Here is a 21,569-nt window from a genome sequence, read left to right as displayed (position 1 = left end):
GCAGGGAAGGGCCATAAAGCCCACGTTCAGACAAATGAGAGGAGATTAGTTTAAAAATGGCTTCACGGTTGGCACATTGTTGGGGGTGGGGGTGTTGGAAGGGCCTGATCCTGTGCTGCACTGTTCTATGATTGGGCAGAAATGTCAGATAAATGCTGGTATTAAGTGAGATACCTCCAGAGAAGCTGAAGAATGACACTGGAAATTGCAGGGACAGCGACCACAATTTCTCAAGTCTTCCCTAGACTTGGTGGAACAGAGCCAGAAGGCTGAAAAATCAAACATCATGGCCTTAAAAAGTCCAACAATTACAAGCCAATTTAAACAAGAGGTCATTCAGAAGCTTAAGACAACGATTCAGGGTAGAATTAGTGAAACAGACATTATCTTGTTTAACTAACTTGTTGGCTTTTCAGGGTAACAAAGGCTTGATGAGGGCAACACTTTTCATGCAATACATGTGAACTTTCAGGTTTTTGATAGTATCACAACATACTTGAAAAAGTTAGGAGGAACTTCTGTGGATAGTGAGGGGTGTGAAATTCTTCTATTGGAGGCTGGATCAGGGAGAATGTTAAAGGCCAGTGTCTCAAGCCTTAAATCAAGGGAATCAAGAGTTGGGGATAAAGGCAAGAATCAAGTTGATGATTATCAGACATGGAATAGCAGAATTGACTCAATGTGCCAAATTACCTACTTCTATATTTTATAGTTTTAACATTTCACATTTCAGCCTCCCACTCAACAGTGCAGATCCAGATTATTAACTCTACATTTCTGACAGGCCCCAAAAAATTTGTTCAACAAATTTGTTTTAAAGAACACTTTTACTGTACAGGTTTGAGAACTGAAGGTTTAACAAATACACATCGTCACATACAAGTTGTTAACTGCTACATGAGGTCCAATTCTACAAGTAACAAAAAAACGGAGGAACGGACTGTAGAAAAAAACTTTACAGATTAAGATAAAAAATAAAATCACCTTTACATTAAGAAACATGCGTCTCAATTGTGCATCTTCGTATATACAATACTTGTTAAAATCTCACTCTACACTCTCTTGTGACCTGCATCAACAGGCACATTGGTTCAGTCTTTACAATATAAAACATAATTATTTTGTAACAAAATAAATAAAACACCAGGTAACTGGATGAAAAAAAAAGATTAAATTCAGCTGTCAGCTTTTCCTGTAACCTCTGCAGTAATGAAGACTACAACTAAACTGTACACATTTAAAAACAATCCGTTGCTCCAAGCCAAGTCGTACAACTGAATGAGACAGGGCACCAAGTGAAGGATAATCTTAGACTATCCAATCAGCCTAGTCCAAACCAAAAAAAGGGAGGGGAAATAAGGTAGGCACATCAAGCAATTGCTTACAGACTGTGCACTGACCAACACTACCATGGTTAAAGCATTACTGCTCTGCATTCAAGTATTGGATGTATCAGAAAAATAAAGCATTGGGCAGCAGTCAGCATATCTGCTCATGTTCAGCCAGATTAATGCCTTTTCAAAATGCTTCTCAAATTGCCATGCTAACTAGGATCAGTAAACTCAGCAAGAGGAGCCAGTGGCCTCTGGATAGTGGCTGAACAGTGAAGTTGGAGCACAATCCTAATGAACCATCTTCAAGATGTAACTAAACAAAAATTGTAAAGGAAAGTAGTATTTCCACTGAACATTGCTATTTAACTTGGGTTTCAGAGTGACAGTTCAGAGACCAACAGCTTAAAATGCTTTCAAACTGGGTAAAATAAAATCTTCCAAAACAAAAGTAAGACTGCTTACTGCAACTCTACACATGGGATCAAAGCTGCTCATCCCTCTACAAATATCACATTGGATCCTGCACATGATTTTATGCAACAAAAGAGGAGGGTGCTGAGTTTAGAGGCCGACGTCGCTCTTCTTTCCTGACTTTTTGAGTTGCCTTCCATTACTGAGAACCAGAAAGAACCAATCCTCAGCCTCGAATACCCCTTGGCCCTGGTCTGGCCTTGCACACGGCGTTTTTGGGACAGACGAGTTAAGAGATCTAGCTGATATGTAAGGGAGTGGTGCAATCCTCTACCATGTCTGTCCTTGCGATGCATCGCTTGTGTAGTTTTTTTTTAAAATATAAAAACCAAATCACATCAAACCATGTACACTGCAGTCAGTAATGGCGGGCTATGGGGACAGGCCATCTCCCAACAGTCTGGTTCATACTTCGTCCGACCCCGCAGATTAGTTCGAACCAATCCTACACCAATTTCCCCCCGCCAGGAACCTGCCAATGCTTTTGCCAATTCTAACCAGAGTCAGAATCACTGGTGTCTGATGAACTTGATCCACTGGAAGTGCTACTAGTGTCAGATCCTGAAGAACTGCTGCTGCTGGCGCTGAGGCGTGAAGGGCCTACTGGCTGAACTGGATCTGGCTTCTCAGTTGCTGCAGGAAGAGGGGAAAATGTTAGTACAGCTATGGATTTGCACTCACTTATTTAAATCCCTTGAACTGCATAAATTAAAAGTTTATTCTGCATTATTGTGCTCTTCCCAAGACCATCCCCACCAATCTGCATCAATTTACAGCACACTCATTCCTCCCCAAGACAATCTTCTTGACCAGTTAGTTTCTTGCTCCCACCCAAAAAGTAGGTACAAGATTACTTGAGAGTATTTTCATGTTTGGTTCAGGTCAATTTAAACCAGATCAATCTTAGAAGGGACTATGCCCACTGCAGCCTGCTCTTCACCTGGCAGTTAACCCCACATTGTGGATCATGGGAGTTTACAGACCAGACAAATTCAAAAAAAAAAAATCCATCAAAAGAAACAAGATCTAGTGTATAATCAAGACAAAATCTAACCAAAGCTCAAACATCCCAGCATTAACTTCTCCCGGATGCATTTCATGAGAAATTGCTGACAGACATTCGCTAGTGAACAATACCTTTCTTAGGAGGTTTTTTACTAGGATTCAGTTGTCCGCTCACATCCTGCAGCCTTTTTTCTAACTCTTTCTTCTTCTCCAGAGCTAATTCTTCCTTGGTCTTCCCTGCTTGTTTCTTGGCTGGGAGAACAACAGAAACGGCAAATAAAGTTATTTTGCTAAACAATCAACAGATTGGATGCTAAGACGACAAAATCAAAACAGTGACATTGAGTTTAATGTTTTAGAATTAGTGCCTTTAGAACCACAGCTCAAAATTATTTCACACAACTGGCCCATACACTAACTAGGGTCCACCAACAGCTCCCATCCAATGCTGTCACCCAGGTACTTAAATGAACTTAGTTGCTGTAATTCTACAGCTGCTTCTAAAATAGGTGTTGAGGCCATTGCTGCAAATGGTTAAATACAAGCAGATGTTCTTGTGAAACAATACCATTGAAATCAATAAACAGTTTTAACTGTCAGATTTCCAAGGGTTTTTTTCTTGAGAAAAATGTGGACATTGACATCTGGCTAGGCCAGCATTCAATTGGCTCGGGGAAGATGATATCAAACACTATTCTTGAGCCTGTATAGCCTTTTAGGTGTCGGAATGGGCAACACTTAAGGAACGCCGGAATTTTGATTAAATGAATATTGATATGGTTCCAGTTTGGATGACATGGTTTCGAATCAATGTGCAGTTGGTGTTCCCGTGCATCTTTTGTCACTGCCCTTCTGTGGAGTAGAGGTTGCTGGTTTTGAAGTTGCTATGAAGAAAGGAACACCAGGAACTGCTGCAGATGATACACACTGCTGCCACTGCCACATTTAATGGTGAACAAGGTGCCAATCAACTGGGCTTTGACCTGGCTGAAGTCAAGTCCTAAAGTGTTGCAGCAGTATCCAAAGCTAATGGATGTTATTCATTCGCAGCAACTTGTGCCTTATGATGGAGGACAAGTATTGGGGAGTTGAGGTGAGTTACTCACTGCAGAATATCAACCCCTTTGCAGGTCCAGTTCAGATTCTGGGTAACAATAGCTGCCAAAGTACAGGCAGAATGTCAAAGGAGCGATGGTTAGATTCTGATTGAGATGGTCACTACAATCGCCATTTGTCATTTAACAACCCAAGCCTGACTTGCTGCAAATGGACGTGGACTGTTTCAGTGTAAGGATTACAAACAGTATCAAACATTGTTTGGTGATGATTGCACAAATGGAGAATGATTGAAGCAGCTATCAGTCGGCTCTAGAACAACACTAAAGAACTCCTGCAGTGATGTCCTTGAACTGACATGATTGACTGCCAGTCGTAACAGTTTTCCTTTCTTCCAAAGAACCCAGAGTCTCCGCCTCCTGCCTAAAAACCATTTCCATCGATTCCAACTACAAAATGGATCATTGGTGACACAGACAAATACTGCATTGCTGTGAAAAGCAGTCACTCTCATCTAATCGAGTGCAGGCACTTTGTCCTTATTTGAACAACGGCTAAAATGAGATCAAATGCTGTGTGGCCCTGAGAAAATAGAATTGAGTGAGAGTGATTGTATTATTTCTTAGCAACTGCTGCTATTTTGGATTTAGAGAATATGTAGCTAGGGCATACCAAAAACACTTACCACTGTCAATTAGGTGCTGGGATTACACTGGAACAGCTCGCCTCATTTTTGTATAGGCCTTCAGTATTATTGTTGCAGTAATGTCAAGGCCTAAAATCTTTCATGTGGAGGGACTTAGCACTTCCTTGATATTAGCAACGGTGAAAGACACTGTTTGGAGACTAGAATCTCTGCTCTTTAGTGCTTCAGTAGAAGATAGTACTTTGGCTAAAGATGGTTGCAAATGCTTTTTTAGCAGATATATCCTGGGCTCACCCATTGTCGAAGGAGGAGTATTTATAGAGCTTAAAGTTCGACTAGACAGAAATTTCCCTTGTGGGCCCAAACATTAAAACTGCAGTCAACCCTTACCAGCTGTGTTGACAGTCCTACAATTCAAAACTAGGGTATTAGGTCAGGGTCTCATTAAACGCTGGTCATTTACACCAGTTTCCATCTAAAAATTCCTGTGCACAGGTTAGTCTGCGCAATGTGGCTGTCTGCAGAAAACCCACTCTCCTCCTCTATAGTAAAAGAGGTTACGACCATCCAAATCTCTGGTCCCAAATTGTAAACAGAAAGCAAGTAGCTCAGGAGAACAAACTGTTTCATCTTCATGGTTGAAATGTTTGACTATACAGAAGTTTTGTATAACCAAGTGCCCAGAATACCAGCACAGCTTACAGGTGCCCATATTATACTTACAGTAAGGCTTGCGAGGTTTCTTCCGTAAACAGGACATAACATAGCGTTCAAGCTCTCGAAGAGTGGATGGCTTTAGCGTTTCAAAGTCTATCTCAATCTCGTCAGGGTTGGAGTCTCGAAGTGATGGCTCTCGAGATTGGATGATGTGTACTACACGGCCTAGCTTGTCACCAGGCAGTTTATTAATGTCCAAGCTCAACTGCCGCTTTTCATCGTATGTCATGGGCCGACAATTATCTTCTTCTTCTGAATCATAGCCAGGAGGTGGTGGTGGTGGTGGTGGTGGGGGTGGGGGTTGTTTTACCTTCTTGGGCTGCCTATGAACGGTTAGTAAAATATAATTGTAAAAACAATAGCATTAAAATTAACCAAGCTCTATGCTGAAATAATAGAAAATTAATTACTGGTCTTTTATCTATAAAGCAGTCTCTAGAAAGAGCTATCCATAATAATGCAGTTACTGTTATCAGACATTTTGGCTTGAACTACAGCACAGAGTACCCCTCAATCTGATGGCAAAGAACGTGTAGTTATCATTAAGCCAGTAGGTGAATGCTATTTTTCATTAGCTGTGTGCTTGACTAGTGTCTCAAAAGCAATGCACTTTGCATGAAGTTCAGACACAGATTGAACAATTCCAGAGCATTTACAACTGTTGCTTTACATTCCCCAATCCAAATTTGTAATGTACTCTACTTTAGCAGAGCTTCGAAATATTGAGGGAAGATTAAACAAAACCACTACACGGGGCATCTAGGTCAGTATGCGTGCACTTACTTATTGTTACTCCCTGAACTGCTGCCTCCAGATGCTTTCTTGGACTGTTTCTTCGGTGCGGCTTTTGATTTGGATGATTTGGACATTTTTTCATCCTCGTCTTTCACTTTGTGCTTATCTTTCCTTTTCTTTTTGTCCTTCTTCTCTTTCTTGTCCCGCTTTTTCTTTGGTTTGGACATAGGAGCCTGTGAGAGGGCAGCTAACTGCTCGTGGACAGCCCTTAACTGTTAAAAAAAATGAAACACACTATTAGAACATTGTCAATAACATTAACAAGACACTCATTGCATTTGCAAAAACCTCATGGCATACACTTCACTATAATTACCACCGATGGATCTATACAGGTTTTGTTGTAAATGTATTAATGACAGAACAGTTGCTCTTTAATACTGAGGAGTTAGTACTCTGTACATTTCTTGGCAAGAATGGAGCCATAACTCACGGGAACGAGAAGGACTTACAAAACATTAACTCCCTGAAACCAAATCTTTATTTTAGTTTATTATAGTTCAATATTGAGAGAGAGAGAACATGCATCTTTCAAGTTTCACCTTTGCAGCTTAGTGCTTATCCTTTTAGTTAACAGAGCACCCAAGTAGTAATGAGCAACGTGGTAAAGAGCACCTAACCTACCTTGCATCTCACAGTAGAAAGATCTTTAAATATTGGTTAATTTCAGGGTTACTACCATTTCTGATTACCTGCTCCTGCAGTTCAGCCAGACGATTAGCTCGCTCTTCTTCTGAATCATCAGAAGTCTCTGTGTCAGAAGAGCTCTCACTGCTGCTGTTACTAGAAGAATCAGATGATGATTTGGACACAACAGGAGGAAGTGGAGTGGGTGCAGGTGGAGGTGCAAATTCTATAGGCTCATCTGGCATCTTGGCAAAACGGAATTCAAAGACATCCTGAAACAATTTAAAAAAAGGTTAAGGGAACAAATTTCAGGGTACAGCTAATCTGGAATAAGCAACTACACCTAAGTAAGGACATTTTATTCTTATGGTGAATACACAGCTCTAAAGATATCATGTACAGGAGGGTACAGATATTTCCTTAAAATAGTACACAGAAGGACTTAATTTAGTGTCCAGAGGAAAGATAAGCTACATCAGAAAATTGTTTATTTTGAAGTATGGAGTACCACAACCCCTTGCGAAGGGAGAGGTACAAGATTTAAAAGTCACAGCTCACATTCAGATTAGTTAATTAGATCTCATTTAGATTCAAACTGCAATAATTAAGAAATAAATAAACAAACAAACATATTTAAAGCCATTGCAACTATTCAGCTAGTCTAAAAATGTATGGAATCATTAGCCTTTACAACAAAAAGGTTTAAAAAGTTTGGAGAACTCCGCTCCACTTTGTTCGTTAAACAAAGTTGGCCTCTCAAAAGTACTAAACTGAAATTACCTGCAGTTTCCTGGCCATGGCAACCACATCATGGTCTGGTGGGTTATACTTGTAACAATTCGAGAACATTAACCTGACATCAGCTGCAAATTCTTGTGCATCCTGATATTCTCGTTCATCCATCTTTCTCTGAAGTGGGTGGGTGGGTGGGGGAGAGAAAAAAAACCAGATCATTTAACAAACTGCACCATAATTAGAAGGGTGCAGTTCTTAGTGAATGGCCCATCAAAAACAAACTAGGATTTTTCATATTTCCCATTGATCCTAAACACTTTCAAAACTGGACATGCTCTTAACAGAAGATGCATTAACACTCCAAAAGGCAAGTTGCTTATGCTGCCAATTCACTGGGCTGTTTCAAAAAGATAACAAAAAAAAAAGCTAAAACATCAAATAGAGTGCCTAGCTATGTAGGAAATATACTAACATGCAGAGGACACATTCCACATCTTCCCGTAATTAGCTTCATTTGCTGGGAATACAACTTTAGACAGTAAGTGAATTTTAGTGACAGGATGCTCAACATCCTTAATTAACCAGATTTCACAGAAAAACCCAAAAGTGTTAGAAGCAACCAATTTAACTACTGAGGATCTTGTGACCATTAGAAGTGAAACAGACTTTACTCCAATAGCGGTAGAACAGAGACAAAATCCTGTCAGCTACATCACTCGCCATCAACATCAATAAGTGAAATGACCTCAAAACATGCAAACAAACACCAAATGCAATTCAAGGTGCAGCAACCGCCCAGAACCAGACAGGAAGCACCCCACCCCCAGAAGACTCGGGAGCATGAAATAACACTGGACACTGGGAATAAAGAAAGCGCTGAGCTAACACAAGCCAATCTTTTGCATGGTTTCAAACCAGAAACTGTGCAGTTTGTTGTTTCACACTAGAAAACAGTTTTACATATCTAAAGGCAATTCAAATGTGTTCAACCACCTTAGTTCAATTTACAAGTGTCTAAAAGTTCACTAGTTTGTGGATTTTGAAAACAATGCAATAGTTTAATCAGAGCTCCAAGAATATATTACCACCCACAGATATGATTTATCGCAAATTGGATTAGAATTCTGAGTCTTGTGACTGAAGTTAATGTTCATTCAGTTTGGGGGAATACCGCAAATATCCAAAAGCAGTAAATGATCTGAATAAAGACTTTAAATGTTTCACTGTATCTGTCCAAGTCACCAAAAATGCTTAAAGCAAATAAGTGTGCACACTCCCTCACCCTAAATCAATTTAGACATTACTATTTCTCATCTCCATATTTACTGAGGCTGCTGTGGGAGGAGTTCAGTGGTATATGGTACAGTGAAACCTGCATTTAGCAGTCACCTTTAAGACTGAAGGAAAAAGACAAACAGCATTTAAATCTTGAGCAGTTATCAGAGCTCAACCCAGCCAGTGGAAAACTGACTACTTTGGAGTCAGTGATTAAGCGTTGATTAATCCAGGTGCAAGTTCCATTCACTTAAAACTGCTAGTTTCGTTTTTTTTAAAAAACAAGCAGCAAATGTAACCTCACAGCAGGCAGCTGTTTACTCCAGAAGCTAGACATTTAATTCAATGAGCAAAGCCTTTGGCTGGGAAAGAGCACCATGAAGACAGGAGTCAGTTTAACGTACAGGTTTCACTGTATCCAGGTACAAACGGTATGGCGTTAAGACAATGTGCTGCTTGGATGCGACATACTTTGATAGTGCTCAGATCCATCGGATGCTTGATTATGTCATGGTAGTCATGAAGCCCAAGAGCTTTGGCGTCCACTGGTTTATAAAAGGGCCAGGCATATGCTGCATGCTTCTTTGACAGCAGCTCTTTCAAGATACCATTACAGTACTTCAGCTGTTCACTTAATTTGCCTTTCTTTGAACTCTGGTGTTGCTGAGAGTCTGGCAAGTCTTTTTTTGGTGGTTTGATGGGTCTGCCACTTTCCCGTCTGACTGGAATCTTTGCAGCCTTGCTTTCTGCTACTGATGGGGATGATTCTCCACTTGTCGTGACAACAGAAGTGGTTGGGGTTGTTGTATCTGCTTTCCTCTTTACTCCCTTCTTCTGTAAAAGGAAAAAAAGACCATTACTACAATCATGTCATCAACTCCCACGATCCCAACAGGAAGGCAACTTACCATCCAACTGCTGATTTTACTTCAAGCTGGACACTAAACATGAAAATAAAAGCAGTTACATCAACTTATCCTGGGATCTTAAGTACCAGTTTGTAACGATTCATCTGCAGTTTTCAAAGTTCATCCTGTTGGGCAATGTTTCAAAACATCACATACTTTAGTGATTCTCACACTAGCATAGTTTCAAGGATGTTATGAGCCCTGAACACACTTCACAGGATTTCTATTACATTACTAAGCCTTATACCACCTTAAAACTGGGTAAATTAGCTCAATTGGCTAGAGGGTTTGATTGTGGCACCAAATGGTGCCAACTTATTGGTTTCAATTTCCACACTGGTTGGGGATACCGTGAAGGCATATTTTCTCAGCCTCCCCGCTTGCCTGAAGCATGATGTCCTTCAGGTTAAACCATCACCAGTTGTCTCTAACCAGAAAAACAGCCCCAAGGTCTGTTAGGATGATGGTGACATTACAACAGACAGGCCTACCTAAGTAGCATTAATGTTTCATAAATCTGTTGTCAGCTATATTTAACAGTGGAGCTACACTAAACACCCAGCTTTTTAGATGGGGCAGGCAGAAGAGGAAAAACCTATCGGACCAACTGGAAGCTTGTCGAAACACACTGCTTGAGTCATGTTCAAAAGAATTACACTGACACCAATTAAAAAGACAGCAATTCTATTCCATTAGCACTTAAGCAGGTTCAAATACAAGACAATTAGAGCCAAGTAGATAACAGGCATCCATAACACAACCCTGATTACTGAACACATTCATTGTCAGCCATAGCAGCCTTATGCCTTCTCCCACTCAGCACATATTAGGAGTACAGTTACTCCTGAAACCACCCATTGACTAGAAACGCATTGCATTATTTCAAAAGTGTATTAGCAATGAGAAATTAAACGCTCTAATCATTAAAAGTTCTAATACTACTTAAATCTATCAGAACCACCCCAGTAAATAACAACTATTTTGTTTACTCACATTTAAAATGAAAAGTCCTCAGCCCAAACACAAACAAAATGCAGAAATCTGAGCAACATGGTTTCAGGTTCAGCGATGTGAGAACATAAGTGAGTGCACAGCAACTGAACTACTGAGGGTGGAAATCTCATTTCACCTGGAGGATCCCTGCTCCTCAGAAGAGATCCACAACCCCTCCATCATGCAGATCAAGAAATTGTGTTGCCAGACGGCCAAGATTCCTCCACACTCCAAATAGCAGCTCAAGGTTCCTTAATAGTGGTTAGTCGTCTGCACTGGAGTGCTCCTCTCTTCACTTAAAATCAAAAAGGAAGACTGAAAGAGCTGTTTTAGAATAAGACCTAGCTGTGACACTTCCAATGAAAGTGGCTAATTTCAGTTACTGGTATATTCAGTCAGGGGAGAGGAAGAGTGAATGCACTCACACTGCCTTCTTTAAGAAAGAAGATTTCTCCTGGTTAAGCTCTCCACAGTGGGACATTAAGTGTTTCCAAATCCACAGATGCTATCAGACTCCATGTTGCTTCAGCACTTGGTTTGTAGTTACAGAATTTAAGTACACTACAAAAAACCCCTAGTTTTGATTAGAAGCAAAAGATTTAGATACACAAAGCCATACCCATACTGTAAGAAAATTTACAGTGTATAAATCTGTAACAGCAGTCCTAAACGACCAATCTAATTTACAGGTATTCTTTCATAGTCTGGCTTACCTTGGTGACAGGCTGTGCAGGGGGTGGTACTGAGAGTACCGACTGAGGGGGAGAATGTGAGGGCTTATGTATAATTGGTGTAGAGATGACAGACGTCTGAGACACATCAAGAATAGGTGTGGGCACTTCTGGTGTCGGAGGAGAGTAGGCTGTTGGTTGAGACACAGATGACACCATTGGGACCTGAGACACAGTCACTCCTCCTGGGACTGAGGGCACCCCTGTGAAAAAGAACCCATTAGCACTAAAAAAGGAGAGTTTCTATCTTGCTGCAGCCATACAAAATTAGACGCAAGAAAGATTATGCCCTGCCCAAAGATATACCCCATCTTGCCATCTTGACACTTCCAAGTCTTATCTCTACAGCAACCATTTTCAGAAGTGAATAGCATGATCATGTTCCCAGAATCGTCTAGTGACCAACATTACTCACAGACAAAACGTCAGCAAGGTGCCAGGTACTAGACAAGTACTAGGATCAGTTGACACGCATGGAATCATCATAAAATGGTGCAGCATTAAAAAAAACCTCTCCATTCTCATTAACAGTAATGTAAAATTATAAATAAAATGGCGATCAAACCATAAGCCGATTGTTTTTTTAAAGGGAAGCGTTTAAATGCAATATCTCTGCACACTAGGAATGGAGTTACGTGAATGTACTAGTTGCAGCCAAGACTGCTCAAATACAGTCAGCAAGGTTTGATCGAAAGAAGAGAAAGGCAACCAAAATCAGTTCCCAGAGACAGTAATTCCAGGTTGCATAAAAATTTCAGATAATGGGGACTTGACATTCTTTCATCCTGTGTGGGTTTTGCCAATTTGGCATCAAATGGTGACCTATCACTACCTGCTAGGTAATGGATCAGTAGGCTTCAACCACAGTAACCTGTTTGTTTTGGTTCGGACACTGCACCATTAGGCAAACAATTGCTGGATTTGACCCTGCATTAATGGAAGTGCTCACGTTTCAATGACTATTGTCTGGATGTTTAACAGAGTTGGTGACAAAGATGTCCCTGTAGGAAGGCAAAAGTCACCATTCTGCCCAAAAGTAAAGGGCCACAATTCTACTTTCAAAATTGTGGTAAAGATTTAATTCCTTTAAAATAAAAGGGGCGAATAAAAAAACTTTTCCTTTTGTTCATAGTTTATGGTGGTGGTCAGAAACTGTACAGTTAAATGTTCATAATATTCTTCATCCACTTCACTAATACTGCAAAACTCACCTTCACATAGATAAAAGTAGGTCCACCCAACCAATTTTCAAACTTAAAAATCATATTCTGACCACAAATACTAACAAATTCTACATCTTGATGGGAATTCTGTTTGCTAAGAACTCACTTAGTGGGGATACAGCCTAAGTAATCAATTTGTGCACTAAAAAGATGATATCCTCCAATCTAACATACTGTGGATCGTACCTCCTGTTTTACGACCCTTTGACTGCTTGGATTTTGGTGCAGGTGTTAATTCCACTTCCTCCTGGGGCATCTGCGCCACCTTCTGCAGGAAAAGCTTTTCCAGAGTCTGAGCCATCAACACAATGTCATCCGTAGGCTGTTAAAGTTAAATAATTACATCAAGGAAAATTATATAGCCATGCTTTTGAATAATTAAACTAATCAGAATGCTGAAAAAAAGCAGATGGGTTAACAGAGCACCAATGAACAAAAACAAATTTACCTTGTTGTAAATATAACAGTTAGTGAACATTGTGTTGAAGTCCTGCATGCACTCACTGGCACTCCAGTAATAATTATTTTCTAAACGCTTCTTAATAGTGCCCATGTCCATTGGCTGCTTGATTATCTTATGGTAATCCTGTAACAGAATAAGGCTCAATAAAGCGCTTCCAGAGAATGCTGTCAAGATATATTGTATAAACACAAGATCAAAAGATGACAAGTTGGCAAAATGAGCAGCTCTATTCAAATCACAAGATGCAGTAACCCATCAACATGCAAATTTGTAAATCCTAGTTAAGTTTATAAAAAGCAAGCTATTCCTGCTATTTCAAGTGCCTACCTTACTCTAGTATTAGCACGTTACCAAAGCTGACACTTCAAGTAGTTAGACAGTGCCATACATTCAAAAAGGACTGTTCCAAGCACATGGAAGTCATCGGGGTGCTTTTTCTAATCAGCATGGAAGTGCTTCCAACCTCCCCATCACCACTTATCAGTCAACACCATCAGCACGGATCAAATACCCTCAAGCAGATTTTTTTTTGCTAGGTTGTCTGTTACAAATGACTGTCACCTTTCTTACAAACAAAATCTCACAAAAATATTAATCTCCTGTTCAATCTCTTAAAAAGAGTGACCTAAAATTGAAAGACTTGTCAGACAAAACTGGTTGAAATTTGGGGCACTGACACACAATGTTCCAAATTGGCAGTCATTTTTAAAAACAGATGAAACAATCTGTTTACCAGCTTCCAACATAAATACCACTCCAACAAAAAAAGGATTCTAACCTACATGTTGTCCAAAAATGCAGATCCTTTCAAAACTGATAGCATAACCACATTCCATCTCCCTGTAACCAACAGTTAGAGAAAACGCAAGAAGGCAGCTAGTCATCTGACAAACATACGATCATAAAGTGACCAGCCATGAGGCCTTTCATTCCTCATAGAAGTACCACTGCTCAAGTTTACTACACAAAGCAGGGAAATCCCTGTCTTAGTAAGAGACAAAGAAAATCTACAACTACTTTATCTTATGTATTGAAGAGTGTTACAAAATTGAAGCATGATAATATTTCACATCAATTTAATTTCTAGCTTGAATTAGAAAGTCACTTGCTTGGAACTAGGGCCTCGAGAACCACTTAACACACCCAGTACGGACAAATCATTTGTCTAACCGGTCATAAGTTGTCTTACTTTGGGAGCAATGTTTCAAGAATTTTCATTGTCACTTCATTCTCTAAACTGCAGTATTCACAAACCCCCCACGCATCAAAACATTATTAATCCATTAGATAGCAATTAAGACGCCAAAACTTTGGCATGTTACAACTTGCCCTCTAGGTATTTGCACTCACCGGGAGACTGAGTTTCACTGCATCCACTGGTTGATAGAACGGCCATGCAAACTGGTGTTTCCAAAGGGCTTTCATCAGCACTTTCTGCATGTACTGAACCTGGTTAGTCACTCGGCCAGGTTTCTTAGGGTTGGATACCTCAGGTGGAGGAGGACTAATTACAAAATTGTTCTGAGAATGAATTGAAGTAGACATTGTGGGACTCTCAAAATCTTCATACAGCATAGACGGCTTGCGGATGCGCTTTCCAGACCCTGGATCAGCAGACAGCCCAGTTATCCCATTACCAGCGTCCCCCTGCAACCTTCAATAAAGATAGAAGGAAAACAGTTCAATATTCACTGCATTAAATTCTGAAATGCAGTTTTAACACCTTTATAAAATCATGCAATTTTCACCCAGACTCTCTAAAAAGGTATACCTATTCCACAAGGATAATATTCAAAAGATTGTCAAACCAGACTATCCCTCCTCCCATGCTGCTAAAATACCACATCTACACTGCACATTGCACCAGAACACAAAATGCCATGTCAACCATAACCACACAAAAAAAACACCCAGTATCATAATCAATCCAAAACATCATTCCCAGTGTGTTATTGCTATCAGCCTCTTGGGAACTACTTCTCTAACCTGACTCAGTTGTACTGGAGCAAAAATAATAAAATAAAATAAAAAATACCAACCACTAGGAATCAGGCTAACAGTTGCTTGAATTTGGAGGATCACTACAGAGAGGCAACTACATAAAGGCCTGGCTGTAGATAGTCTTCTCTGCCGTCAGTACTGGTCAGTTCTGATAATTCTAAGTTCATCATGGGAAAGTTTGCTATAAGAAACAAAACAAAAACAGAATATTCAAACACCTTTTTGAAAAACAGCAGAGTTTTGTCACTTTTGAAATCAGGACTCTAATCCAGCAATGGGCCAACATGACCACCTTGAATAAACTGGAGACAGTCAAAAGAATGACTTATTGGAACCAGGTCACCAAGCATCTTCAAATCCACAGATAATCTGGTATTTCAAGACTCCATGAATCCCAAAGAAAACAGAATTTACACTACAAAGCAGAGTTTACTGTGTTACTTACTCTCAGTCCAAGAAAGGTTAACAGGCGAAACATGCCCTAAACTCAAAACTAATCAACAAACTGAGCCCTTGACAGGGAAATAACTCCAAAATAAAAGTCCTCTTTTGCTTCCTCATATCCATCATTCATTTTTCTCTCCCTACTCCAAACGGTCAACAGGTTCCAACATTGTTATGTGACAAGTTACTCAAAATGGAAATACCCAGCAGTTGCACTTTTGACAATCTGATTACTTACACAGACCACATTTTCTAATTTTAAGAAGTGCCATTAGGATAACTTCAATGTATATCAATTAAAATTCCCACATTAGGTCTTTTAATGCAGGAATAAAGGGGGGAAAAAGCTCATGAATTCTTCACAAAACTGATCAATACCTTATAATACATGGATGACTCATTACTGCAGTCAAAATATTCCATGCTTAAAAACACTTGGGAATGAGTCAAAAGAAAACTGGATTCCATCCATTTTTAAATGCTGAATTCCAAAGCAAAAATTGTAGCCTGAAAGAACAGCACAATAACTCAGTATGAACTGTGGCATTCTGAAGTGAACAGTTCCAACTCCAACTTTGCTATACCATCAAAATGCAGTGCATACAGAGAAAGCACAAGCTTCTAGCATCAAGTCACTATCCGCTAACAATCAGCAAGAACCTTAAATGGGCACTCTAGAATTAGGACATGGTCAACAGTTCACCTTCAACAAAGCAGCTATTCTGTGTGCAGTGAGAAGTTCAAATATTTTTGCAGCCAATATCCAGTAGTTATAAAGCAGCCTGAAAATACTGTATTACAAATACATGAAACACTAGCTTTCTTAAATCAGGATGCTCTAATGAGAAACATCTGGATTAGTGTGGTGCTGGAAAAGCACAGCAGTTCGGACAGTACCCGAGGAGCAGGAAAATCAACATTTTGGGCAAAAGCCCTTCATCAGGAATGCTAGAAACATAGATTTTCCTGGATGCTGTCTGAACTGCTGTGCTTTTCCAGCACCACTAATCCAGAATCTGGTTTCCAGCATCTGCAGTCCTTGTTTTTACCTAATCAGAAACATCACTTGCTCAGTGCTATATGAACATTAGTTCATGGTCACATCAGTGGCCAGTGAAACAATGCACCCACTGATTAGTACAATCCACTTATGAAGTCACTGGTATATTAAACTAACCCAACTTAATATTTTGCATGGTGAATCAAGCCATTTTCTCTTATTACAATAACATTCCTCCCTTCTAGTGAAGGATGCAACATGTTTCCTGCAGTTCGTTCACGCAAATCACACAAGATGCACATCACAGTAGTGACTGGAGTCTTACGTTGCATCTTATTCCTCAGTAAGGTTGGCAAGACCACCTGTTTAGTCTTACCAGCTAACAATACCAGAACTCCTTTGAAATGAAATACAAAGAACCACTTGCAAACTTAATGGCATAGCACAGCAGCTTTTTAACCAAGGCAACCACTTTAGGAAATATAAAAAGGGTTGCTCATCCACAGGAACAGACAATAGTGGAGTCAATGACAAAACAAATGCAGTTCCCTTCTGCTACCAAATCCTTCAATGAAAGCCTAACTTCCTTTATGGAAGATTAACGTCTATTTATTCAGTATTGAAATCAGACATGGCAACAACCCAAGCTATAAGAATCTACAGTTCATGTTTTGAGGGGGGGGCGGGTTAAGGATTTAACTAGTTTTTAAAATTTGAACACTGAAAGTCTGACATGGACACTCACTCAATATCTTGACTGTGCCTTTACTGCTTCTCACATCAGCATAAGAAAATAAGACTTGACAGAATCCATTCCTAAGACATGTGCTCCTTGGGCTAAAAAAAATTAAAAATAAAATACTGCAAATGTTGGAAATCCAAAGTAAAAACAAACTTGCTAAGTCTGGCAACAAATCGGTGAAGGCAGAAACAAAATTAACGCTCAGAATCCAATGATTCTTCAATGGACTCAAGACATCAAGTTTGTTTCTCTTTCCATAGATGCTGCCACACCTACCAAGTTGCTGCTTGGGCTAATCCATTGTGATTACTAAAGCACAAATACAGAATTACAATATTGTGTCAGAGGTTGACCTAGGAACAAACAATTAACATTCAATAACAGACAAACAAATAATAAAATGTATACCCCTTCAAGTTAAAGCTGAACAGACTGCAAAGAAAATTACGAAAAGGTTATAGGTATGAAACATTTAGATAATACAAATCACGGCAGAAAATGGAGACCTTGTTATGAATGAATTAAACTAATTAAAAATAAACTTCCCCATATTACTAACTTTAGTGTGAATTACCCAACCCTTAATTTGACAGGATGAAATACACACCTCAAGCCAAAACTATACTGCTTATTTTGGCATATGTGGGTAAAAAAAAATTACTTTCAAACAGAACAGAGGAAAGATAAAGACATTGGTGGCTATCTATTCCTCACACTTCTGGCAGAACAAAAAAAAAATAAAAATCAAGACGATATTTGCTTAAGAATGTAGCAAATAAACAGGCTAATCTTCCAATGAAGATTACTTGCTGCCCACTTGTACAAACCACTATTTCTTGCTTGCCTACAATTTAAAATGGATATAAACCATGGATAAAAGTGCATAATATTCAAACAATAAAGACACCCTTACTCTACTAAATGATCAAATACACAGGTAGGATGCAGGCAATAAAGTACCCCATGACAACCTCATTTAAATGTTCTGCCACACACGCCCACTCTGCTGCAAGTGACATCAGATACGTTTCCACATGGCTACTTTGTCCGGGAGCCCCTCCCTCTTTTCCTCAAAAACACTTACAATTGTTTTGATTATCTAAAAAACCTGCTTAGCCAAATCAATCTGCACTGCAACCAAAGATTACAAACTGTACAAATACATATATGACAAAGAGTACTGAAATTTAAAAGAAATAAAAATGAAACAGCTCAACAAGCCAGTTTGGTAATTTTTAATTTAGAGGTAGATAATTAGTACAGTGGAAATAATCGAATACTGAGTAATACAGCACACTATTAAAGATCGCCTTGCATCAGTCCCTTCATTTAAAATGACAAGTGATGTGTACTTGAACCATGTGCACTTGTGACAAATATGTATCATGCTGAGCAACTTGAGATTAAACAAACTATTTTCTCATTAAGTTGTCAGAATCTGATCTGAAAAAATATCCACGACCAGGATTAAGAGGGCCTAAAGGCAGATGTTACAAATATTTAACGCGATTCCCTTTGTTCTGTTTAAAGTAAGGCTATTTCACAAAATAAATCATTAAATATTCCAACACTTTAATTGAGATGGGCAAAAATATGATAATGACGACAGATTCCCTGCAGTTCATTCAGATCCCAGGGCTTAAACGCAAAAAAAGCACTAGGATTGCAGATTCTTTGAATCGCTGTTATTCTGTAAAACGTATTGGAGGCATCCTTCAAATGTAGATATAATACAAGCTGCATTGCCAAGTTAGAGCAAAAATTTGAAAGTGTGATTAATAATAAAAGAAACCCCACAGCTGCAAAATGGAGCAATAATAAATTTGGGGGCAGATAAGCCTAAATAGTTTTGTAAAGGATTTATAATTTATTAATTTGGAGGTCGCTCCCCACCCTCCCGGTCGTGACCCCCGCTTCCCTGCATCCCAGCCCGGATGTGTACTGTATGTATACTGTTTGTGAATGGCAGAAAATGGCGGCCCCGGCTGCCGGGCCTGCTCCTGCTCCCTGGGCACTCTCTCTCTCTCCGCCTCCGGGATTTTCTGTCTGCTTGCCCTTGCATTTCTCTTCAATACTGCTTCCGTTACACGGCCGAGGTCCTGCACCGCTCTCCCGTACCTGTCGAGCCCCGGATGAGTGGCCGTTTCCATCAGATGCCGCCTGATTGCGCGTCCACTCGGTTCTCTCCCCACGTCTCTCCCTCTCCGGTTTCGGCAAAAGCAAATGGCGCCGCGACGCTGCGAGCCCGCCCTTTTATACCGCCCACCGCCCGGCAGCCGCTGCCCATTGGCCGACTCCAGCCAGCGGCCCGCCCGCCAGTCACACGCCGCCGCCCGCCATTGGCCGAGCGGCAACACGTGAGCACGGCACCCAACGCCGAGCGCGCTGTCATTGGACCGTATGGTCGAGTCACGCGGCTGGGCCGGTGGCGGCCCTCAGCCGAGGGGGAAAGAAAGGACAAGTCAGCCATTACACAACAGGGAGGGAACTTTGACACACGTTACACCCTGGATGGAGTGGGGGACAAGGAACACTGCACCAAGGGTACAAATCCAGCCTCCCAGACACTAATACGATACCTATGCAGGGAACAATACCTCCCAGTGTGTCGATAAGGCACTCCCTCCATGGGTCTGATTAACATGGAGTGTCAGCTCCCCTCCCCCACTCCATCCCCACCCACCCCAGTCACTACACTGCCTCGTCTCTTATAGCTTCTGGAAGGAATGGGGTAAACAGGTTGTCTATTTAAAAAGGGATTGGACATCCCCTTCCCAGTCCAACACACCCTATAGGAGTGAGGGGGTGTAAACAGACAGGATGTGGGGGTATAATGACACAGCGTCGGTCCATGATCACGCCAGGCCTCGGGGGGGGGGTAACAGACAGCAACAAGGGCTCGCCGCCATCTTTGGGAACATTACACAGCGAAAATAAAACAGCTGAACGGGAGGACAACAGAACTGGCACTGGAGGGATAGGGAGTGTGTGTGTCGCAATCAGCCCAAGCCCTCCCTCTGATGCAGCCACCTGATCCCACAGCTTTTCAGAGAGGAGCCAATCTGCGGGACGCCGTGTGTGTGTGGCGGGGGAGGGAGAGAGAGACAGACAGACAGATCCATGAAACACGTAATCCTCCTCCTCCTCCTCCTCCACCCCCCACCACCTCCAAAAAAAAGACAACTCCCAATTCAACCAGCACTTCAAAACCAAGTCACCTCAACAAAATGAAACACCCAAACTCAAACTGTGGGCGTACTAAAAATTGGAAGAAAACATTTTGGAAAAAATTGGAAAAAAGCCCATTGCTCGCCCCCTGTACTTTGGTTTTTCCAATCCATCCCTGAACCAGGCAACTTGAGAAAAAGCTTAAGAACTCGCTCGCTTAAAAAGAACGATGCTTTCAAAGCCAAATTTCCAACCTGACCACTTTTTAAAAAAAAACTGGCTTTGGCCTCTATTTTCCTGTTAGTAATAGAAAGACTACCTACAAGCAAGGCAATCTAACTAGGTTTATTTAACTTTGCAATTCCCCCTCCCCCAAGGATGGTTGTTTTCCTAAAGGTCGGTGAAGTGTGTATTTTTAATGTCGCCGTTAAATTCCGTTAAGATCTGAGGAATTTGGAATTGAATTTGAAATTTTCCTTCAGCTTCCATTTCCTAACGGCTGCCGCTCCAGCAGCTCGACGGCTAATTGGCTACGGCCGGTCACATGACCCCGCAGCCTCCCCTCGCCGACAACTTGCACCAAAATCGAGCCCATTTCTCACCTTTCGCCCGCTATCCGATCTCCCAAAGCCTCGGCCGCGTCCTCTTCCATCCCTTGCGTCGAACCTGGCTCCGGCCGCCCGCTTTTAACCGCCTTTTGCCCTCCATTTTCCACCAAATGTTAACAAAGAAAATCTCCGGCTACGTCAGCGCTCGCCCCGCGGGCGCCCGCCCATTGGACGCCCCGCGGTCACGTGACGCGCCACCGGCTTTCAAACACTTTTTTCTCGCTCGACGGCCACCGCTTTCCAGCCTTCTTTCCTCGAAATGCAGCATTGGCACTTCGGTGCATCGACTCCCGTGAGTACCGAGTCCGCAGCAGGCTCCCCTTTCGTGTTCTTTAACCCTCTCGGGTGTCTCGACTGTGATGGCGGCTTCGGGTTAATGTCGGCGTGGTCCCGTTGGAGGGCGGTCTGCGCATGTGCAGTGAGTGGGGGATGGGCACCGGGCTCGTCGTGCGCGTGCGCATTAGCACCCTTCCCCCGCCTTTATTGCAAGATTCTTTCCACCTTTGTTTCTGTGTTGAGCTTCAGGCTGAATTTAGTTCCTCTTTCTGCTTGTTCTTTGTGTAATCCAAAATCACAAGTTACACTCTTATCAGATGCAGTGCAAAGCTACGTGTAATTTTTCCCCTC

The 21,569-nt window shown here is 41.2% G+C and overlaps 1 protein-coding gene and 1 non-coding gene across 9 annotated transcripts; both read right to left on the bottom strand.

The window, feature by feature from the left end:
• Window positions 1–808: 808 nt before the first annotated feature.
• LOC140455481 (bromodomain-containing protein 2-like) lies at window positions 809–21,339 on the bottom strand. 8 transcript variants are annotated; one of them, XM_072550412.1, is made up of 14 exons: window positions 20,937–21,339; window positions 17,170–17,261; window positions 15,019–15,161; window positions 14,330–14,633; window positions 12,965–13,102; window positions 12,703–12,838; window positions 11,276–11,496; window positions 9,133–9,495; window positions 7,432–7,560; window positions 6,717–6,923; window positions 6,013–6,236; window positions 5,236–5,552; window positions 2,943–3,062; window positions 809–2,438 (listed from the first exon to the last, which is right to left on the bottom strand). In XM_072550412.1, exons 4-14 carry the CDS (start codon window positions 14,552–14,554, stop codon window positions 2,299–2,301), a joined length of 2,220 nt encoding a protein of 739 aa, XP_072406513.1. In that variant the 5' UTR covers window positions 14,555–14,633; window positions 15,019–15,161; window positions 17,170–17,261; window positions 20,937–21,339; the 3' UTR covers window positions 809–2,298. The 8 variants fall into 8 exon arrangements, with proteins under 8 accessions (XP_072406513.1, XP_072406510.1, XP_072406515.1 ...); XM_072550409.1 differs by lacking the exon at window positions 20,937–21,339 and adding an exon at window positions 19,285–19,402; XM_072550414.1 differs by lacking the exon at window positions 15,019–15,161.
• On the bottom strand, window positions 11,647–11,784 carry LOC140455870 (small nucleolar RNA SNORD10). Its single transcript, XR_011953088.1, has one exon. It is a non-coding gene; the product is annotated as a small nucleolar RNA SNORD10 (small nucleolar RNA).
• Window positions 21,340–21,569: the final 230 nt, after the last annotated feature.

Source organism: Chiloscyllium punctatum, chromosome 30, assembly GCF_047496795.1.
Source record: "Chiloscyllium punctatum isolate Juve2018m chromosome 30, sChiPun1.3, whole genome shotgun sequence".
NCBI classification, from domain to species: Eukaryota; Metazoa; Chordata; class Chondrichthyes; order Orectolobiformes; family Hemiscylliidae; genus Chiloscyllium; species Chiloscyllium punctatum.
Note: the sequence above shows the minus strand (reverse complement) of the source record. Positions and strands in the feature narration are given on the sequence as shown.